We start from the raw sequence: 15,925 nt of genomic DNA, 5'->3' as shown, positions 1-15,925 counted from the left end.
CACCGGCACCGCGCGCGCCTCACGCGGCCACCAGCACCAGCACCAGCCCCACCACCCGCTCTCCACCGCGCATGCGCACCCACCTGCGCGCCCCACCCCCTCACCACTCCGTCCTCGGCCGCGACGCACGCGCAGCCCAGCCGTCCGGCGCCCTCCGACTGCGCCCCGTAGGCTTCACCTGCGCGAAGTGCGCCTGCGCGGCTACCGCGCGGCGCTAGAAGCGAGAGTGCCTACACGGCCGCTCCCGGCCCTGGCGGAAGCGGGACGGCGTAGGTCCCGCCCCCTCCCGGCGCTGTTACCTAGCAACAGGTTTCCCCTGGTAACTGCGGGGACAACACTGCGCGGGCTCGCGGCGGCCTGAGGGGTCGGGCGGGAGGGAGCCGGGCGCTGGAGCGGGCCGGGGAGCGGGGACACGCGGGGAAACGCGGGGAAAGGGGAGGTGGGCGCTGCCCCGCATGCAGGGCCCCCAGGCCGGAGGATGGCGGCGCAGTGTGACCAGAACAATATCGGTAACCTTCTGCCCCGCCTGGAGGAGAAGCCTGTCAAACCTCCCAGGTACGTGGGTGTGACAGCACCACTTGCAACACATGGTGACTGGTTCTGGCAAGTAACAGGTATTTAAAAAAAAAAAATAATAATCTAGTTTCTTGGTTAGTTATTGCTCCTCCTAATGAGTCACTCACACCTCAGGGTTCACAGCCGGCCCCATGAGCTGGTGATTCAGTTTGGTATCTTCAATACCGTAGAAAAAGAACCTACCAAGCACTCGTTGCAAGCAGAGGAAATTACATGACATCTTTGCTGTTCACACAACATTTTTTCAGTGAGCAGCTGTGAGGTTTTTTAATTTTTTCTCAGTGCCACACTTCCATTCTTTTCATGTGTCAGGTGCACCTTCCGACATTGTTTCTTTTGCTTCTCTTTCTCATTCTCTACCTTAAAAATATTAAAAATGCCTTTGACCCCCTAGTATTAATTCCTCTAAGAGTTTTTGTAAAGTTCTTGTTTGATAATTATGCAAACCTATGGTATTTTCTTCAAGTCTCTATTTCTTTATATGAAAGGCAGTCGTTACATTACTGTTTCACTGAAAATGCTAACTGTAGGTCGTAACTCAATAGCTTTAAAGTGAGTAAAAATATCAGTGACGCTCCTCAGCAGAACAAAGATAGTTACCCCTTTTCAGGTAAAAGGGTTCAGACCTATGAGATTTCCAGTTCTGAACCTTTTCCATGTAAAAATAGGTAATATATCTTATTTTGTTTCCAATGTGAATGAAAAGTGATTTTGGCAGACAGATGGAAGTGAAATGATAGTGTGGCAAGGCGCACAGCACACTGAATCCGTTCCTGTCTTAATACCATTCAGGGATTTGAATACTGCGTGACCATCAGGTTCAGTTTAGGCAAGGGATTCTCTAGGTTGGATACAATCTGACTAAATCCCCTTCCGATCTCATTGACTTCTCACCCCACTTATCCAGCTGGTAACAACAGTGATGAACCTGGTTAATAGCATGATCTGACCAGTTGTAACTAATGCATACAAAAACTAGTTGTTTGTTTGTTTGTTTGTTTCCAAATGAAATCATATGTATTTCACTCTCAACTGACCAGGTAGTACTCAGGAAACCAAGGCAAGCATCCTGATTTTCCCCAACTTTGATGTACCAAGGTCCCTAAGGAATAGTAACTGTCTTCTTAAAAATATATTGTCTTTTGTCCCCTTGCGAAATAATGAATGGACTATACTCTCAAGTCATCCATAACCATGTTTTCTTCCTTGCAACCCTATTTGTTATTGTGTGTGACAGTATTTAGCCACTTTCTTGGCCTGAAAAGGAACTGAAAAAATACAACTGTCCAAAAGAATGCCTATGGCTGTCTACAAAAGACATCTTTAAAAAGACAACTTTAAACCATATGCCAATATGTAATAAACTCAATACCTTCTCCTTAACTTTCTCATTCCAAGGCTGTGTGAACCCTACTAGGTCCAACTTTCTCTACTGTGTGGCTATAATGCCACTCCTAGTAAATGGTGAGTAATGCAATAATTTATGATTGTGGTGGGTTTGTGCTTATGTCTTGGCTGTTGGCCATGAATTTAACAGAAAAAAATAAGGAAAACCTCATTCCTTATAATTAGAGGTATTTCTGGAATTGTATGTAATCTCATGTACATAATCCTCTTATTGATTTTGGAGATCAAATCTCCAGAAGACAAAATATCTCCACATTTTTAATGAAATCTTCCTACATTTTCTGATGTGATCAAATACAAATACATGTCTTGGACATTTGCAGCTCATATATAAAAGCTTTTTTCAGTGTTGTTACCATGACTGTCCTTCACTGGCCCAGCATTACATCATTCCTTTCATCCTATTACAGTATTTCTGTAAAATAGGTTGCATTATGTGTAGTCTTTTTGTTCTTTTTTTCCTTACCTGGAAACATGGTATAGTTTTTTCATACACACTTATGGCTTTTTTTCGGTGAAAGAAGAGAACAACTGTTCATCAGCTTTTGTCTACCGTAAATGAATATGACGTGTTTTCTAAATACAGGCAGATTTTAAAAGGTACAACACGGTAGCCTTAGCTTCAGGAACAGGGAGTTCTGCTCCTTCAGGAAAACATCTGTGACAGCTCAGTCCGTCAGAGAGAGGCAAGTTGCTGCTAATCAGTTAACAATTAGCAGTTGGCTTCTTTTGGGGAACATGTTTGCATACTTTGATTACAGCAGAAGTTACAGTGCCATATGCAACATTACACCAGAACAGCAGTGTGTACATACCCTGTACATACAGCTTTTCATGTCTGAGCTCCTACTGATTTTCACATTAGCCATTTCAGTTAGTGCCAAAACCACCACTGATTACACACGATCATAGTTTGGATCTGTGTAATATAAGAAATACACAGTTTGCTCTGCTGTTCCGGAGCAGTCATCAATCTTATCTAATCTCTTATAATAGTCTGTAACAGATGGTTCAACGGGAACATTGAGACAATGGTACAGTGGACTGTATCGAGATAAACTGATGATCAAGGACATTCTGTCCAACTCTCGACTACGTTTGACATATTTTCTATAACACAAGGTTTTGCATACCTCTAAAATATGTTTCATCCCATAGAGTGAAGCAGTGAATATTCTCATTATCAATACAGATCTCATCTATTTTGAAGCCAACTGAGCTTTTCCTTACATGTGTTTGATTGCTGTGTAAGGCCCTACAGTGTACTGCAACTGCAGCTTCTGGAACAGCCGAGATAGATACATTGGCATTTGCATCTTTCCCATACTACAAACTTTCAAATACAGAAAATCTGGAAAAGTAGGTTCATTATTACTATTTTTCTATAGATGCACAACAGCTGCATTTTTTGGTGCATTTTTGAACAAAACAAATAGCCACCTTAAAAAAAAAAAAGACTTGTAAAAATTAAGTTAATTAAAAAATAAAGACTAAAGTGTATAATACATAACCTCATAAAAATAATTAATTCATGCAAATAAAACTCAAAGCAGTTTATTTCCAAAATTTAGGATTTGTTGAGTTTCAAAATGTCTGTGTTCAGTATTTCTATGAACAGTGCACACAGGAACCATTTTCCAATATGTGACAATACTGACCTTGGAGCACCAGAGAGGAAGGAAGAATCAAGCTACCTTCAGAATCAGAAGTACAAGTTGTCAGTGAAGTGCTGGGCTTAGTGTTAGTGTGGAGGTTGTGTGAATGATTGCCTTTATTTGGGAGAGAGTACAAAACAAAATAGGCTTTTGGCATGAACTACTGCAAAAATCTATATTATTTGAAGAAGTATTTTAAATATTTTTCTGACCTTTAACTTCTTTATGGCTATTTTTTAATGTCTAAGGTATATATCCACTTTTCGACCATCCGTGAAATGTGAAGCAGCAAAAAATAAGGCTCAGTGCAAAACTATGGGACCAGCAAAAGTTGCAGTGCCAACTCCGAACAACTTTCTGCAGAAACATTCAAAGGAACCCAAGCTACCAGCAAGTAAGTGTACACATGCAATATATGAAATGTAATGAATTTTTTTTTTAATTTCAAAATTGATAATATTAATATTGAAAGTAACAGTTCTGGAGAATAACTAAAAAAATATATATTTTTTTTTGTATGCTGGGGCAGTTTCCACTGTTCCTTTTATAGTATCTATGATACCAAAGTTATTTCTCCATTTTATACAAATATTTCTTATTTATTGTATAAAATGCTGAAAAAAGCAACAGGGAAATGATATATGTGATGAGCAAACACAGTAAGCATTTACTGTCATGTGATACAAAACCAGCTGAAACACAAAGAAAAATTCTCTCTTTTGGCTGCAGCTATTCAGATGTCAAAGACGTGTTGATGATATGTGCTATCCTGCTGACATTTCAATTACTAATTATGTAGTTTAGATTTGTACACCATTCTTTTCTGCAACTGATTATTAATATCAAAGTAAATAATATGAATGGGGGTATTAAAAGTGAATTTTTTTAATGCTTTAAGAGATATGGGAAAAGTAGGTGTGCCTTTCTTGATGCTATAACTAACATAGAGCTTTTCAGCATTCATTGTGAGTTCTTAATCCCATAGCATTAAATTGGCTGGCAGTTTTCAAAGCATAGAATTTTTTTGAGAGCTACATGTCACGGAAATAAGAAAATAGGAATATTTTGTTGCAAAATGCATCCTATCTTTGGGCAGAAACCATAAGTCTAGGTAAAAGGAGCTGACAGTTCTAATGCTCAGCCTCATGGCTTGTTGTGCAAGGGTGGAGTGACTTTCCTAGTGCTGTTGGAGTTCTAAGTGCATTCCTGTCAGAATTTGTAATTGAGTTCTAAAGTTTCAGCTTGAAATTGTTTTTAGCCTGGAAAAATAGAAAAGCGCTGTCTAAGAGAACGTAGGAGCCCAGCACCCAAATTTGCACGGCACATGCAAGTGGCTTTAGCACTGAAAATACAGGCTGTCCCAGGAGGCTTTGGAGGCTTTAATGCTTCAGGCAATATGGCCTATTAGAACCTTAAGATAAGCTTTGGTCCCAGAGGTCCTGTGGACATCCTTGGTCACTTTTTAATAAAGTCTTCACTTTTTCAGGAAATCTGAACAGTGAGTGTAATACTTAATGACACCTGAGCATTGCTATAACAGTGTTTTAGATGGGTGTAGGAAAGAAGGTTGATTCACCAAAAACGTGGGACAGTCTGTGAGATCCCTTTTAAGTACCTGTGTTATAAAATTATCTACTTCATATTTGCTATATATTGAGATACAGCACTCTGACCCATTTTTCTCAGACAAGCAGTTCACAATATTTCTATTTCAACTTGTTGATTCAGGGCTTCATAACAGCAATATGTGCTTGGCTGTTTGTATTTGGAGTCAATGTACCAGAGCCTCAAAATGACTATGCCACATCATAACTTTGATCCAGACTAGTAATTTCATTGCCATGATTAGACCCTAACAGGTCTTCACAGAGAACTGCATCATTAACTCAGGAAGTTCTTGTACCTTTGTTGGATGGAATTTCATACCTACCGCAGAGAAGTTACACAGCTTAATCACCTCTTTAAAAGCATGGTTCTTTCATCACTTGGAATTTGACCAGTTGTTGGTTGTCTGAATGGGATTATGTCATTGTCTTTATGGTATCTGTGCCACCTTCAAAACTGGGTTTAATACAACTAGTTAAAAAGTAGATTGCAAGGACAGAACAGAAAGATTTTTTTTTTCCCCTAAAATCTGGGATAATGTCATTCTTTTAAGAGTCTGATTACTCATCACTTGCTTAGAAAAGATGTGTTTCTTAACCTTCAGCTGGATCTTTTTCTATTACTGGACTCTAGCATTCATTTTAACTAAGCTTGGTTGCTGGCTCCAGAAGTGGGGGCTCCCAAAACAGCAAGTGTGCACCAGTATACTGCAGATAAGGGTGAACCCGTGCTCATTGAGAAGCTTCAGAGATCTTGTTTCCAAAAGGATATCCTAAGAGAAATAGTTAAGTCTGTGTGTCCTACAGTACCACGTTATGACAGGCTATCAGGTTGTAAAAACAAAATCCAGGAAAGCTCTGGTTCATGGAGTCAGTATCAGGAAACCAGCTGTTGTAGGAAAGAGCTCTGTCACACGTGATGTTACACTTATTTTCTGCCAAAGAAGAACATGAACTCAGACAACCTGAATCAAATCATTATCTCTGATAATGACTGTGAGTCACAGTTATATCTAGTGGGAAATATGGTGGGAAATGAATTGTCTTTCATCACTCACCTGAAGTCAGACTACTTGGGAGACTACTGAATTTCTGTTGGTGCCTTGGAGAAAAGACAGCCTGAAAAAGGAAGAGTTTTTATATTCTCTGGAGAAAGGACTGTGAGTAGTTGTTGTTGAGTGTTAGGGAGGAGCAAGAGCAGGGCTTTTCCCTAAGAGGAGGTGAGGCAGAAACCGAGGGCAACCGTAATGCAGGCTGAGCAATAACCTCACCAGGAGAAGGGCCAGTCCCACCACAGCAGAGGCAGGCAAGCAGAGCAGGGTGGGGACAAAAATATGTCCTATCAATGGCCTAGTGACCATCAAAGAAGTTGGGGTAAGGGGCCAAGTCCATCCACTGATTCCACACAGCTCTTCAGGAGCAGCACTGGGGGCTGGCACAGCTGAGACAGCTCAGCCAGGCACTGACAGCCCAGGGCTGAGCTGAAATGGGGTTCCTGAGCCCAAGGGTGTGGGGTGCAGGGCCATTAGTGCCCTAACATCAAGCATCTCTAGTAAAAGGAGTTTTAATTACATTTGAAAAAGGTCCTATACTACTGCAGTTAAGAGAAAATGTGTGGCATATTATAAGGCAAACCCATCCAAAACAACATAGTATTTCCTAGGTTATGAAACCTCTGTTTTGCCAAACAAGCATACTCATTTTCATCATAGTACATTCCTAGTCAATTCTTTCATTGTAGATACAGTTGGTTTCTATTTTTATGTAATTTTGTATGTAATTTTTCCCTTTTGAAAAATGTAATAACATTAAATTGCAAAGCTCTTCATGGTTATTGCTGAGAATGTTTACATGCTCAATTCACAGAAAAAAAAGAACAGGATAGTAAGAAATTGCCTGCATTATCAGTGCCACGGAGGACAGATCGCCCAGTTATGGGAATTCAGAGTAAAAAGAATTTTATAAATACAAATGCAGTTGCTGCTATCAAGGGATTGCCTAAAAAGCCTCAACCTATTTATGTTGATAGAAGACAGGGAGATAAATATCTGCTTGAACCTTCAGGACTTGTTCCAAAATATATTAAAAAAAAGGTAAGTTTTATTAAGTTATAGTGGAAATACTAGTAGCAATGCCTATTTTAGATTCTCTATTGCATTATCATATGAAATGTTTATGATTCTTTTTGAGATGTTTAGATGCTGCTGCTGTTTGTGGTAGACCTTTGAAATTCAAGGAGAAATCCCTGGCACTAGAGTTGTGCCGTGCCTTTGCTCTGTATTCACTCGCTTATGCTGTCAGCAAAAAATTGGGATAATGATGCTACTAAAGCAATAGCATATGTGTTTCATTGGGAACCCAGGGAGTATCTAATGGGGAGGGAAATGGAGTTCTATGATGAATGAATGCTGGCTCTTTAGGAGAGACAGGCAGGGAAGGGGTTGCCCTTTGGATGAAGAAGCTGTTCAAATATATAGAGCTCTTCTATGGAACAACAGCAACATGCTGGTTGAGCTTGTAGGTCAGGATCAGAGGAGAGGCCAGTTAGTGTCGAAAGCATGTTTGTTGTGGACTATCTAATCAGGTGAGGAACTGGATGAAACCTCTTTAAGCACTTTGAGGAAATCTTCAGATTATAGTGCAGCTTCTTACAGAAGACTTCACCCTCCTTGATATCTGCTGAAAGGACAACATAATGGGATAATGGCAATCCAAAAAGGTTCCTGGAGCATGTCAGTAACAGCTTCTTACCACGGTTGGTGGATGAGCCAACCAGTGGTCATGCTCTTCTGGTTCTGCTACTTCAGAAATGAGAAGGAACTGGTCGGAGGTGTGTTAATAGTAGTCGTGGCTGCATGGGCCATGAAGTAGTTCAAGATCACCTCCTCCTTGGGGAGGCAGGTGGTAATGTACAGACCCTGTACTTCAGGAGACCAAACATCAGCTTCTTCAGGGAACGAGAAGGTAGGACCCTGTGGGAGACAGCTCTGAAAAGCAAAGGAGCTTGAGAAAGCTGGCATGCCTTTAAGGACAACTTCCTCCAAGTATAAGGACAGTCCGTTCCACTACTCAGGAAAACAAGACCTATCAGGAGTTTGACTTATCTAAATAGGTAAATCATGACAGACCATTCTGCAAAAAGAGACATGACATATGACATAACTCATAGTTTCTGGCAGAGCTAGACAGGCTTCATTTTACAAAGGATGTAAGGCAAAATAGATGTTTTCCCCCAAGTACATCTGGGATACTCAGAAATTATCTTTCCTTCTAGAAACACAGTTCTGCCACATCCAATATGAGGTAGTTTATAATTTTTAACTAGCCCAATTTTCATGTATGTGTTAAACACTATTTACTCTTTTCTGTGGCATGCAATGTTCAGCAAAAATCAGGATACAGAAAGACCTTTCCAAGAAAGTATTTAAGGAATGTGTTTCAGAATGTAGAATCTGACACCATGTAAATTTGTAAAATAGTTTGCTGTCATTAACACGTTTCAAACTCCTCACTCAACCATCAATTCTTATAAATATATGATTTGGTTTCTGGATTCTGTTGTTTTCCAAGGTTGCAAAAATAAAGTGAGGGTAATTGTTTATATTTTTTTCTCAGGCTACAAAGACAATCATGTTTGATACTCTAAGAACGCAGTGGTTTAAGATTTTATTGCTCAGTGGCACAAAATTCCATTTCAAGCTGTCTTTGCAAATGTAATATATTAGGGAAACAGGTATGTCTCTGTTTCCTTCTTATAAGAATATATAAGAAATTCTTTCCTTACTCTTATAGGATTACGGTATTACACCAAAATATGTAACACGGAGAAATGAAGAAACAAAGAGAGCTCAGGAAGAATATGAGGCCAGGATCTTGGAAGATCTCAAGAAAAGAGCCATGAAACGGCTATCTGATGATGAAAGGAGAAGTCTTCTGCAGGTGCATATTTTTATTTAGGGTAAATGCTAACATATACAAAAGATTAATTTGGTAAAGTAAGTCCACATAAATAATAAAAGTATACTAACTAGATTTTTGAAGTGAGGCAAAGGAGTCAGCTACTTTTTCACTAGATGGAGCTGTAGAACAGTTGTAAACTGAACTGAAGGGAGCTGAACTAGCTGCAGTTTTAGTCCACATTTACTAGTATTTCAATTCTGTTAGATTTCTGTCCCCCTTGATGACTTAGAATTTCAGTGAAACCTCAAACAAATGCAGAAAATCACCTATATGGATCCAGTGACAGTTGTGACTCTACTTGTGAATCACAGAAAAATACAAATTGCCTTTTTTTTTTAAAATTTCCTGATGCATAACATTGCCACTTTTATTGGCAGTTTCTGTCTTCACATTGTGACCTCACTGACTAAGCATAAGGTCATGCTTTAAAATGTGGCAAAAGCAGAAAACAGAATTAAATTACAAAATGGTCATAGAACTATGACTGGAAAAACTTAATTTGGTTAAGCTGTTTTGGATGCTGTCTTCCATACAGTTTTAATTGCACAAGATTTTCTAAAGATAAATAATACCACAAAATAATTAGAGCAGAAAAGAGGCATTTTTAAAGTATATCCAGTCCTTGGACTGGAATTTCTCATGACAACATTTTAGCCAAATTTCCTATGAAAATTAGGCATATTTTTTTTTTGTGATATCTGTTTATCAGTCTGTCCCTTAATAACTTGATCTTAGCAGCCACCTGAAACAAATGAGATGGATGGACATCTCCAAGATGCTAAATTCCCACCAAAAAAGCCAGCAGAAAATCTAGAGAGAAAACACAGTGTCTAACTCACTTGCAAAGATTAACTGGTTAATCAGCAAACTCCACAAAAGCAAGCACAATGGTGTCTCTTGCATATGCAGCAAGAGGTAGAAACTAGGAAGGAGTATGGGAGAGAGGTGAGAGTATTGCATTGATAGCGATATAAAGAACATAACAGCAAGGGTGAAGATTAAGGTATTTTTATGGTGGGAAAGGCATGGGACAAGCCAATAGTCCAGGAAGTTAACTGTGCAGCATATATATATGTGCAAAAGACATGTGAGTTCAGCTACTTAGAGTTTTGCACTTAGTTTAATTAAAATTATGTTGTGTATTTTTAAAATATGAGAGTGCACTGAAGTATTTTTAATTGAAAAGGTTTTAGATTGTTTTCATTAAATCGGTATTTTCTTTTAAATTTTTCAAAAAGTTTGCTCTTTCATGGGCCACATTACTTATACAGTTATATTATCAGGAGGAATTGGTGTCCTCAGGGTATGTGGCTTCTATCCAGTGCTCAGCTGTAGACAAATGGGAATTCCTGTCTTTTAAAATAATCGACATTGCTAGTGAGCACATGTGCCCTATCTGATTTGAAAGAATACGTGGCAATAGATGTCTGAAAACGAAATCAAGCCTCATGAACTTATGAAAATAAGGGGAAAAAAATTGTGCCAGCATTTTTTGAACTCTTTCTTCATTGTGCTCAGTTTGGTTGGGATTTTATAAGAATGAAAGAGCATGTTTATAAATACAGTACATATTTCTCACTGATCCAGCATGTATTAGAATTTCTTATGTAGAGTTATTCAGTTTGTGATCTAGCCCATAGCAACAGTGCTCAGCATATTACATTGTTGTCAGAAGAACTGTGAGGGAGATTTTTACATAGGGAGTCATGTCGTGCTTTTGATCTCTCCACTCTCTAGGGATAGACTAGATTGTGATGAGTGCAGGCTCTGATGTGTTTTAAAACTCACTGTTTTCAGTGATTTTCAAACCAGTTTTTACTAATGTACACAAAGAAGTATTATTTAAAAGAAGATATGAATGACTTTTCTATGAAAATTTTGGAAATGCTGTATTGATTTTAATTACTATATATTTGTAAGCTATACCTGATGTCTGGTAGACTGAGAGCTTTATTTAAATACTTGACAAGCTTGGATTGCAAAGACAAGTAGTATTATAAGACAGAAAATAAATAGCCTTGTTGCTCTTAGTTTCACATGTTAAGGTAGGGTTTTTAAATTTATGTAGATATTGGTATATGAAGCTTGTTGGAATAACCTTTATGGACAACACTTATATGCTTAATATAAATATGCAAAAAGCACAAATAGCTATGTAATAAATACACTGCTTTGAATCAGTAAAATATTACTTTATGTTAAAAAGTATGTTTTTCTTAGTATTGGTGGGGAGAGCTCATTTTTCATAGAATCGTAGAATCATCTCGGTTGGAAGAGACCCTCAGGATCACCGAGTCCAACCATAACCTAACCTAACCTAACTCTGGTGCTAAACCATGTCCCTAAGAACCTCATCTATGCACTTTTTAAACACCTCCAGGGATGGTGACTCCACCATTTCCCTGGGCAGCCTGTTCCAATGCCTGACAACCCGTTCTGTGGAGAACTTTTTCCTAATATTCAATCTAAACCTCCCCTGGTGCAACTTGAGGCCATTTTCTCTTGGCCTATCACTTGTTACTTGGGAGAAGACACCAATACCCTCCACACTACAGCCTCCTTTCAGGTAGTTGTAGACAGCAATAAGGTCTCCCCTCAGCCTCCTTTTCTCCAGGCTAAAGAGCCCCAGTTCCCTCAGCTGCTCCTCATCAGACTTGTGCTCCAGACCCCTCACCAGCTTCATCACCCTCTTCTGAACTCTCTCCAGCACCTCAATGTCTTTCTTATGATGAGGTGCCCAAACTAAAGACAGGATTCAAGATGGGGCCTCACCAGCACTGAGTACATACAGTGGACATACAATGTTCTGTTCATACAGTGGACAAAATCAGATAACTTCTTAGGGATGTCTTTGAGTTCTTAAATAGAAGCAGCAGTCTTCAAAGCTAAATCTGTATTAAGAATAATTCCTCTATATTTAACTTCAGTATGTTAGTCAATTAGCCAGTCTGGGAGAAAAGGTGCTTAACAATAGAGGAGAAGAAGGACATCAGGTTGGAGATCACAACGTGCCATAAATTCAGCATGTCAGTTGAATCAGCTTTTAGTTATGGAGGAGAACTGAAAACTTTAGTTTGCAACTTCAGTTCTTCATTTTTGAAGATACTTTGTGATCTCCCCTAAGGAAACAGAACTGAGAGCCAAAAATGTTTTTGAAAAGTGTTTTCTCACTAATAGCCATATTGTATTAATATTATTCACTGATTGCTGCGTGAGTTCCTTTTAGTAGGTGTGATTATTAAGTTCACCCAAATAGTTTTCATTAGGAAATTTGATACAAAGAATAAACTTTACTAAATCCTCATGTATGCTTGTATAGGATGTGTAGATTTTTATTATCCTTTTGAGGAAAGCAAGAGCAATTGTTGCAGTAACTATGAGGATGTAAAGACAGTTTTTAAATTTGTTTCTCTACCACAGTCTAGTTCTGTTCAGCATGTATTGTTAGATAAAAGTTTGTCTCTGATGTTGAATTAATAGGTTCATGAGTACATTTCAGGTAATTGTGTGGGGTTTTTGAGGCAAGGTTTTAGTCTTGGGCTTTCGTATATGGAAGATACAGTTCACTTTGTCTAGTAAGGTAATTATTTGCGTAGCAGCATTCAGGAGAGGTGGCAGCTATTGAAATTAGTGTTGACAGGGTCAGTGACAGCTAGCTTGTTTAGTCCAAATGATAAATAAGTTGCCGATAGATGTTATCATAAATGTAGATTAGGAAAGGAATGCAATTATTTAGAATTTCTTCAAAGTAATTTGCAGAAATTAAAATATTTAGGATCAGTTTGGTGTTCATGGTCTGAGCAAAGTCTCAATTATAGAAAATGAAGCTGGTGGTGAGATGAACTGAAACTGCCATTGAATTTTGACTGGAGTTCCAAGAATTTGTAGTCTTGTGATTACTTAATGTAGGTAACACCACTGTGTGACATGGTGATTGATATCTGTGGTAGCAAGGTTGCTGTTTATGTGGAAGTGGGTGCTGTAGTACAGTTTGTAAGATATTTCCTGTTGCATTTTGGAGAAAAGGAGGCATTTGAGTGATACAAGTTTAGAGGCAGCTTTTATGAACCCTAGTAGTTCCTCGATGAGCATACTAGAATTAGAAACTATGGAGCAGTCCAAGTTGCCTACTTGAAGATCACTGAAAACACAGAAGGACCCTCATATGGAATAAGGAAGAGTCACACTTCATTTACCTTGTGCAGTTTTTCTTGAAGATACTGAGGACTGGAAACGAAGCATACAGGCTTCCTTGTGTTCCTGGTAGGCTATGGAGTTGATTGTTAGTCATATTGACATTCTTTTTTCCACTCAATCATTTTTGTAGCTCATCCTTCATTAACTAGTTTAATTATTGTTTTGTTGCCTCCTAAAGACTGTAATTTTTCTCTCCAAGGCACAGAGTTTTTTAAAGACCATTTTTATATTGCATCAGAATGAGTAAAAATTATTTCTGTTTCATCTGCTTTGACTTTTAAGAATTTAATTAATTTGGTCCAATTATGACGATTAAACATTATCCGTGTATTTATTATTTTAACATTGAAGTGACACTTATCAAATGTAATATTAACAAAAAACCTGAAGTAGTTTACGTGCATATGAAAACTTAGTGAAGTTTTTCTCCTATATTTTATTTTCTTGTAATGGCACTAGGGACTGAAAAAGAACTGGGAGGAAGTGTATCATGAATTTCAGGGTCTTCCAGTACAAATAGACACCGTACCCAAGAAGCTACATAAGGAAAAGCTGGAATTACAGATGAAACAACTGGAGCATGACATAGAAGTAATTGAGAAGCACAAAGTTATCTACATTGCAAATGAGTAAGGAATGTTTTTCAGATATTGCCTCTTTCATCCTTTTTCTCTATCCCTACATCTCCACGAACCACCCCCTAAATTCTCAGAAGAAATTGACACCGCCAACTATTCAGAAAGACATATTCAACTAATATAACTATGTAGCTGCTTAGAAAACTTGTTACATATAGCTCTCATCTGTGTAATTCACAAAACGTTTTGAAATTCTTAATTAAACTTTGAGTATTAAACCCATGAATTTAATCTATTATTCTTTGTAATTTTTATTAACTACTAAGATTTCCATAAACATCATACAAAAAGCATAAACAATACTATTTCATATGTTTGAAGCACTTCTTTCTTTGCATAGCCAAAACAAAGTGAAATAATTGGCTGGTGAAGACAGCTTGGTAAATATAACTACAGGGTGGGATGGCTTCTGGACTAGTTATTAAAGAGCTGTTATGCTTTACTTAAAATCCTGAGTGATTGTATTTCTAAACAGTTTGGCTTCTGCAGAACATTTTATGTACTTTACTTATTTTTTATACCAAAACCAATTTTTATAGTGGAAGCCCATAATAATGTAGACTTTACACAATACAGACACCACATGTGTCTTGTGTGTGTTTATGTACAAATAGCTCTGTGATACTATAGTAAATCTATAACTAAAGTAGAAAAACGTGTTTCAATTGCTATTATGTGTGTAATGCTAGAATGAAAGCATGTGAGTCAAGACCTAGGCAGAAATTATATCAGCACACTATACTGCAATTATTTGCATGACAAGAAAAATTGTTTTTCTTTCCTACCACTTCACCTTTGCTGCAGAACACAGCTTTTTCTGTGTGGTATCAGTCATTACCACCAGTAGCTGTTGTCACATCATAGTATCTGATATCAGCAGAGCATGAAGTAAAAAATTTCAAATGAACTATGAGAAGCCAAATTTTCACGTACATTAAGTTCCTTTCATAAACTTGTCAGAGAATGGCTTTGAAGACTTCACAGTGAGTCTAGGCTATATTTCTTGTGCATCTTAAACTTGTCTCTGACATGCAGTAGGAAAGCATGGGTGAGCAGGAATGTGCATTTTGTTCTTTGTAACTTATTGTTAAGCAGTCATGTTTGGTTTTGAAATATATAAGCTGGAAGAATGCTGTGGTTTTGTAAAATATGAACTTACTGTTTACTCAAAATAATGACTTATACTGTATATTTTAACAAAACCACACCAATTATAAGCACTTAATAATATGTCACATTATCTCCTAGTGAAGTACAAGATGCATTTCTTAAGTAATGTAATATAATTAAATATGGCTCTTTCTTCTGGCTTAAAGTAAAAAAAAAAACCCTAGATCTGACTCCAAAACAGCATGCATTCCCACTGCCTCACTTTCAGCTTTTAGTTACTCGTTAGACCATTTTGTTGAGCTAGGTTGAGGATCTAGATTCGGTTCTTCCATTTGTCATCAGTGCTAACTTTATGGAAATGCAAAGCAGGTGATGGCCTGTCCCAAAATTTGTGACAAGCAACTAGGCCGCACTTGGAAACATTCAGCATTCACCCATAACAATGACTGCTTTTTAAACTTGTCAGAAGGATATTAGGATACGACTGGGAAGTTAGGAAGTGAACGGCACGTGATGCAAAAAGTATTCCTGCTTAACAGGAGGAGAGACCAGGGCCAGTGCACTTCTGTAGCGGAGTGGGCTGTCACTAGTGTATTTGAACAATACTGTGGGGTTTTTTTAATAAACCTCATATAGGGCTTTGCAGGTAGCTCTGCTGCCACCCGGGATCTTCCCTTCTTAATACATGTGAATAGGTTCTGTCACCCTATGGGGATGTAGGTTGTATCTCCTTCTGTCTATTTCGATGTGTATTCATGAGACCTACCAACACTTCTGA

General features: G+C 38.3%; 1 protein-coding gene across 1 annotated transcript; it reads left to right on the top strand.

Moving 5' to 3' along the window:
* Positions 1-345: 345 nt before the first annotated feature.
* Positions 346-14,032, top strand: ENKUR (enkurin, TRPC channel interacting protein; the record flags this gene model as incomplete). The annotated part of the gene is made up of 5 exons (XM_080340257.1): positions 346-555; positions 3,887-4,032; positions 7,109-7,335; positions 9,035-9,181; positions 13,859-14,032. The coding sequence occupies exons 1-5, from the start codon at positions 479-481 to the stop codon at positions 14,030-14,032; spliced, it is 771 nt and encodes a 256-aa protein (XP_080196383.1). The 5' UTR covers positions 346-478.
* Positions 14,033-15,925: the final 1,893 nt, after the last annotated feature.

This window comes from Nesoenas mayeri, assembly GCF_963082525.1.
Source record: "Nesoenas mayeri genome assembly, chromosome: 2".
Lineage (NCBI taxonomy): Eukaryota > Metazoa > Chordata > Aves > Columbiformes > Columbidae > Nesoenas > Nesoenas mayeri.
The sequence above is the reverse complement of the archived record's forward strand: the minus strand, read 5'-3'. Positions and strand labels throughout refer to the sequence as shown.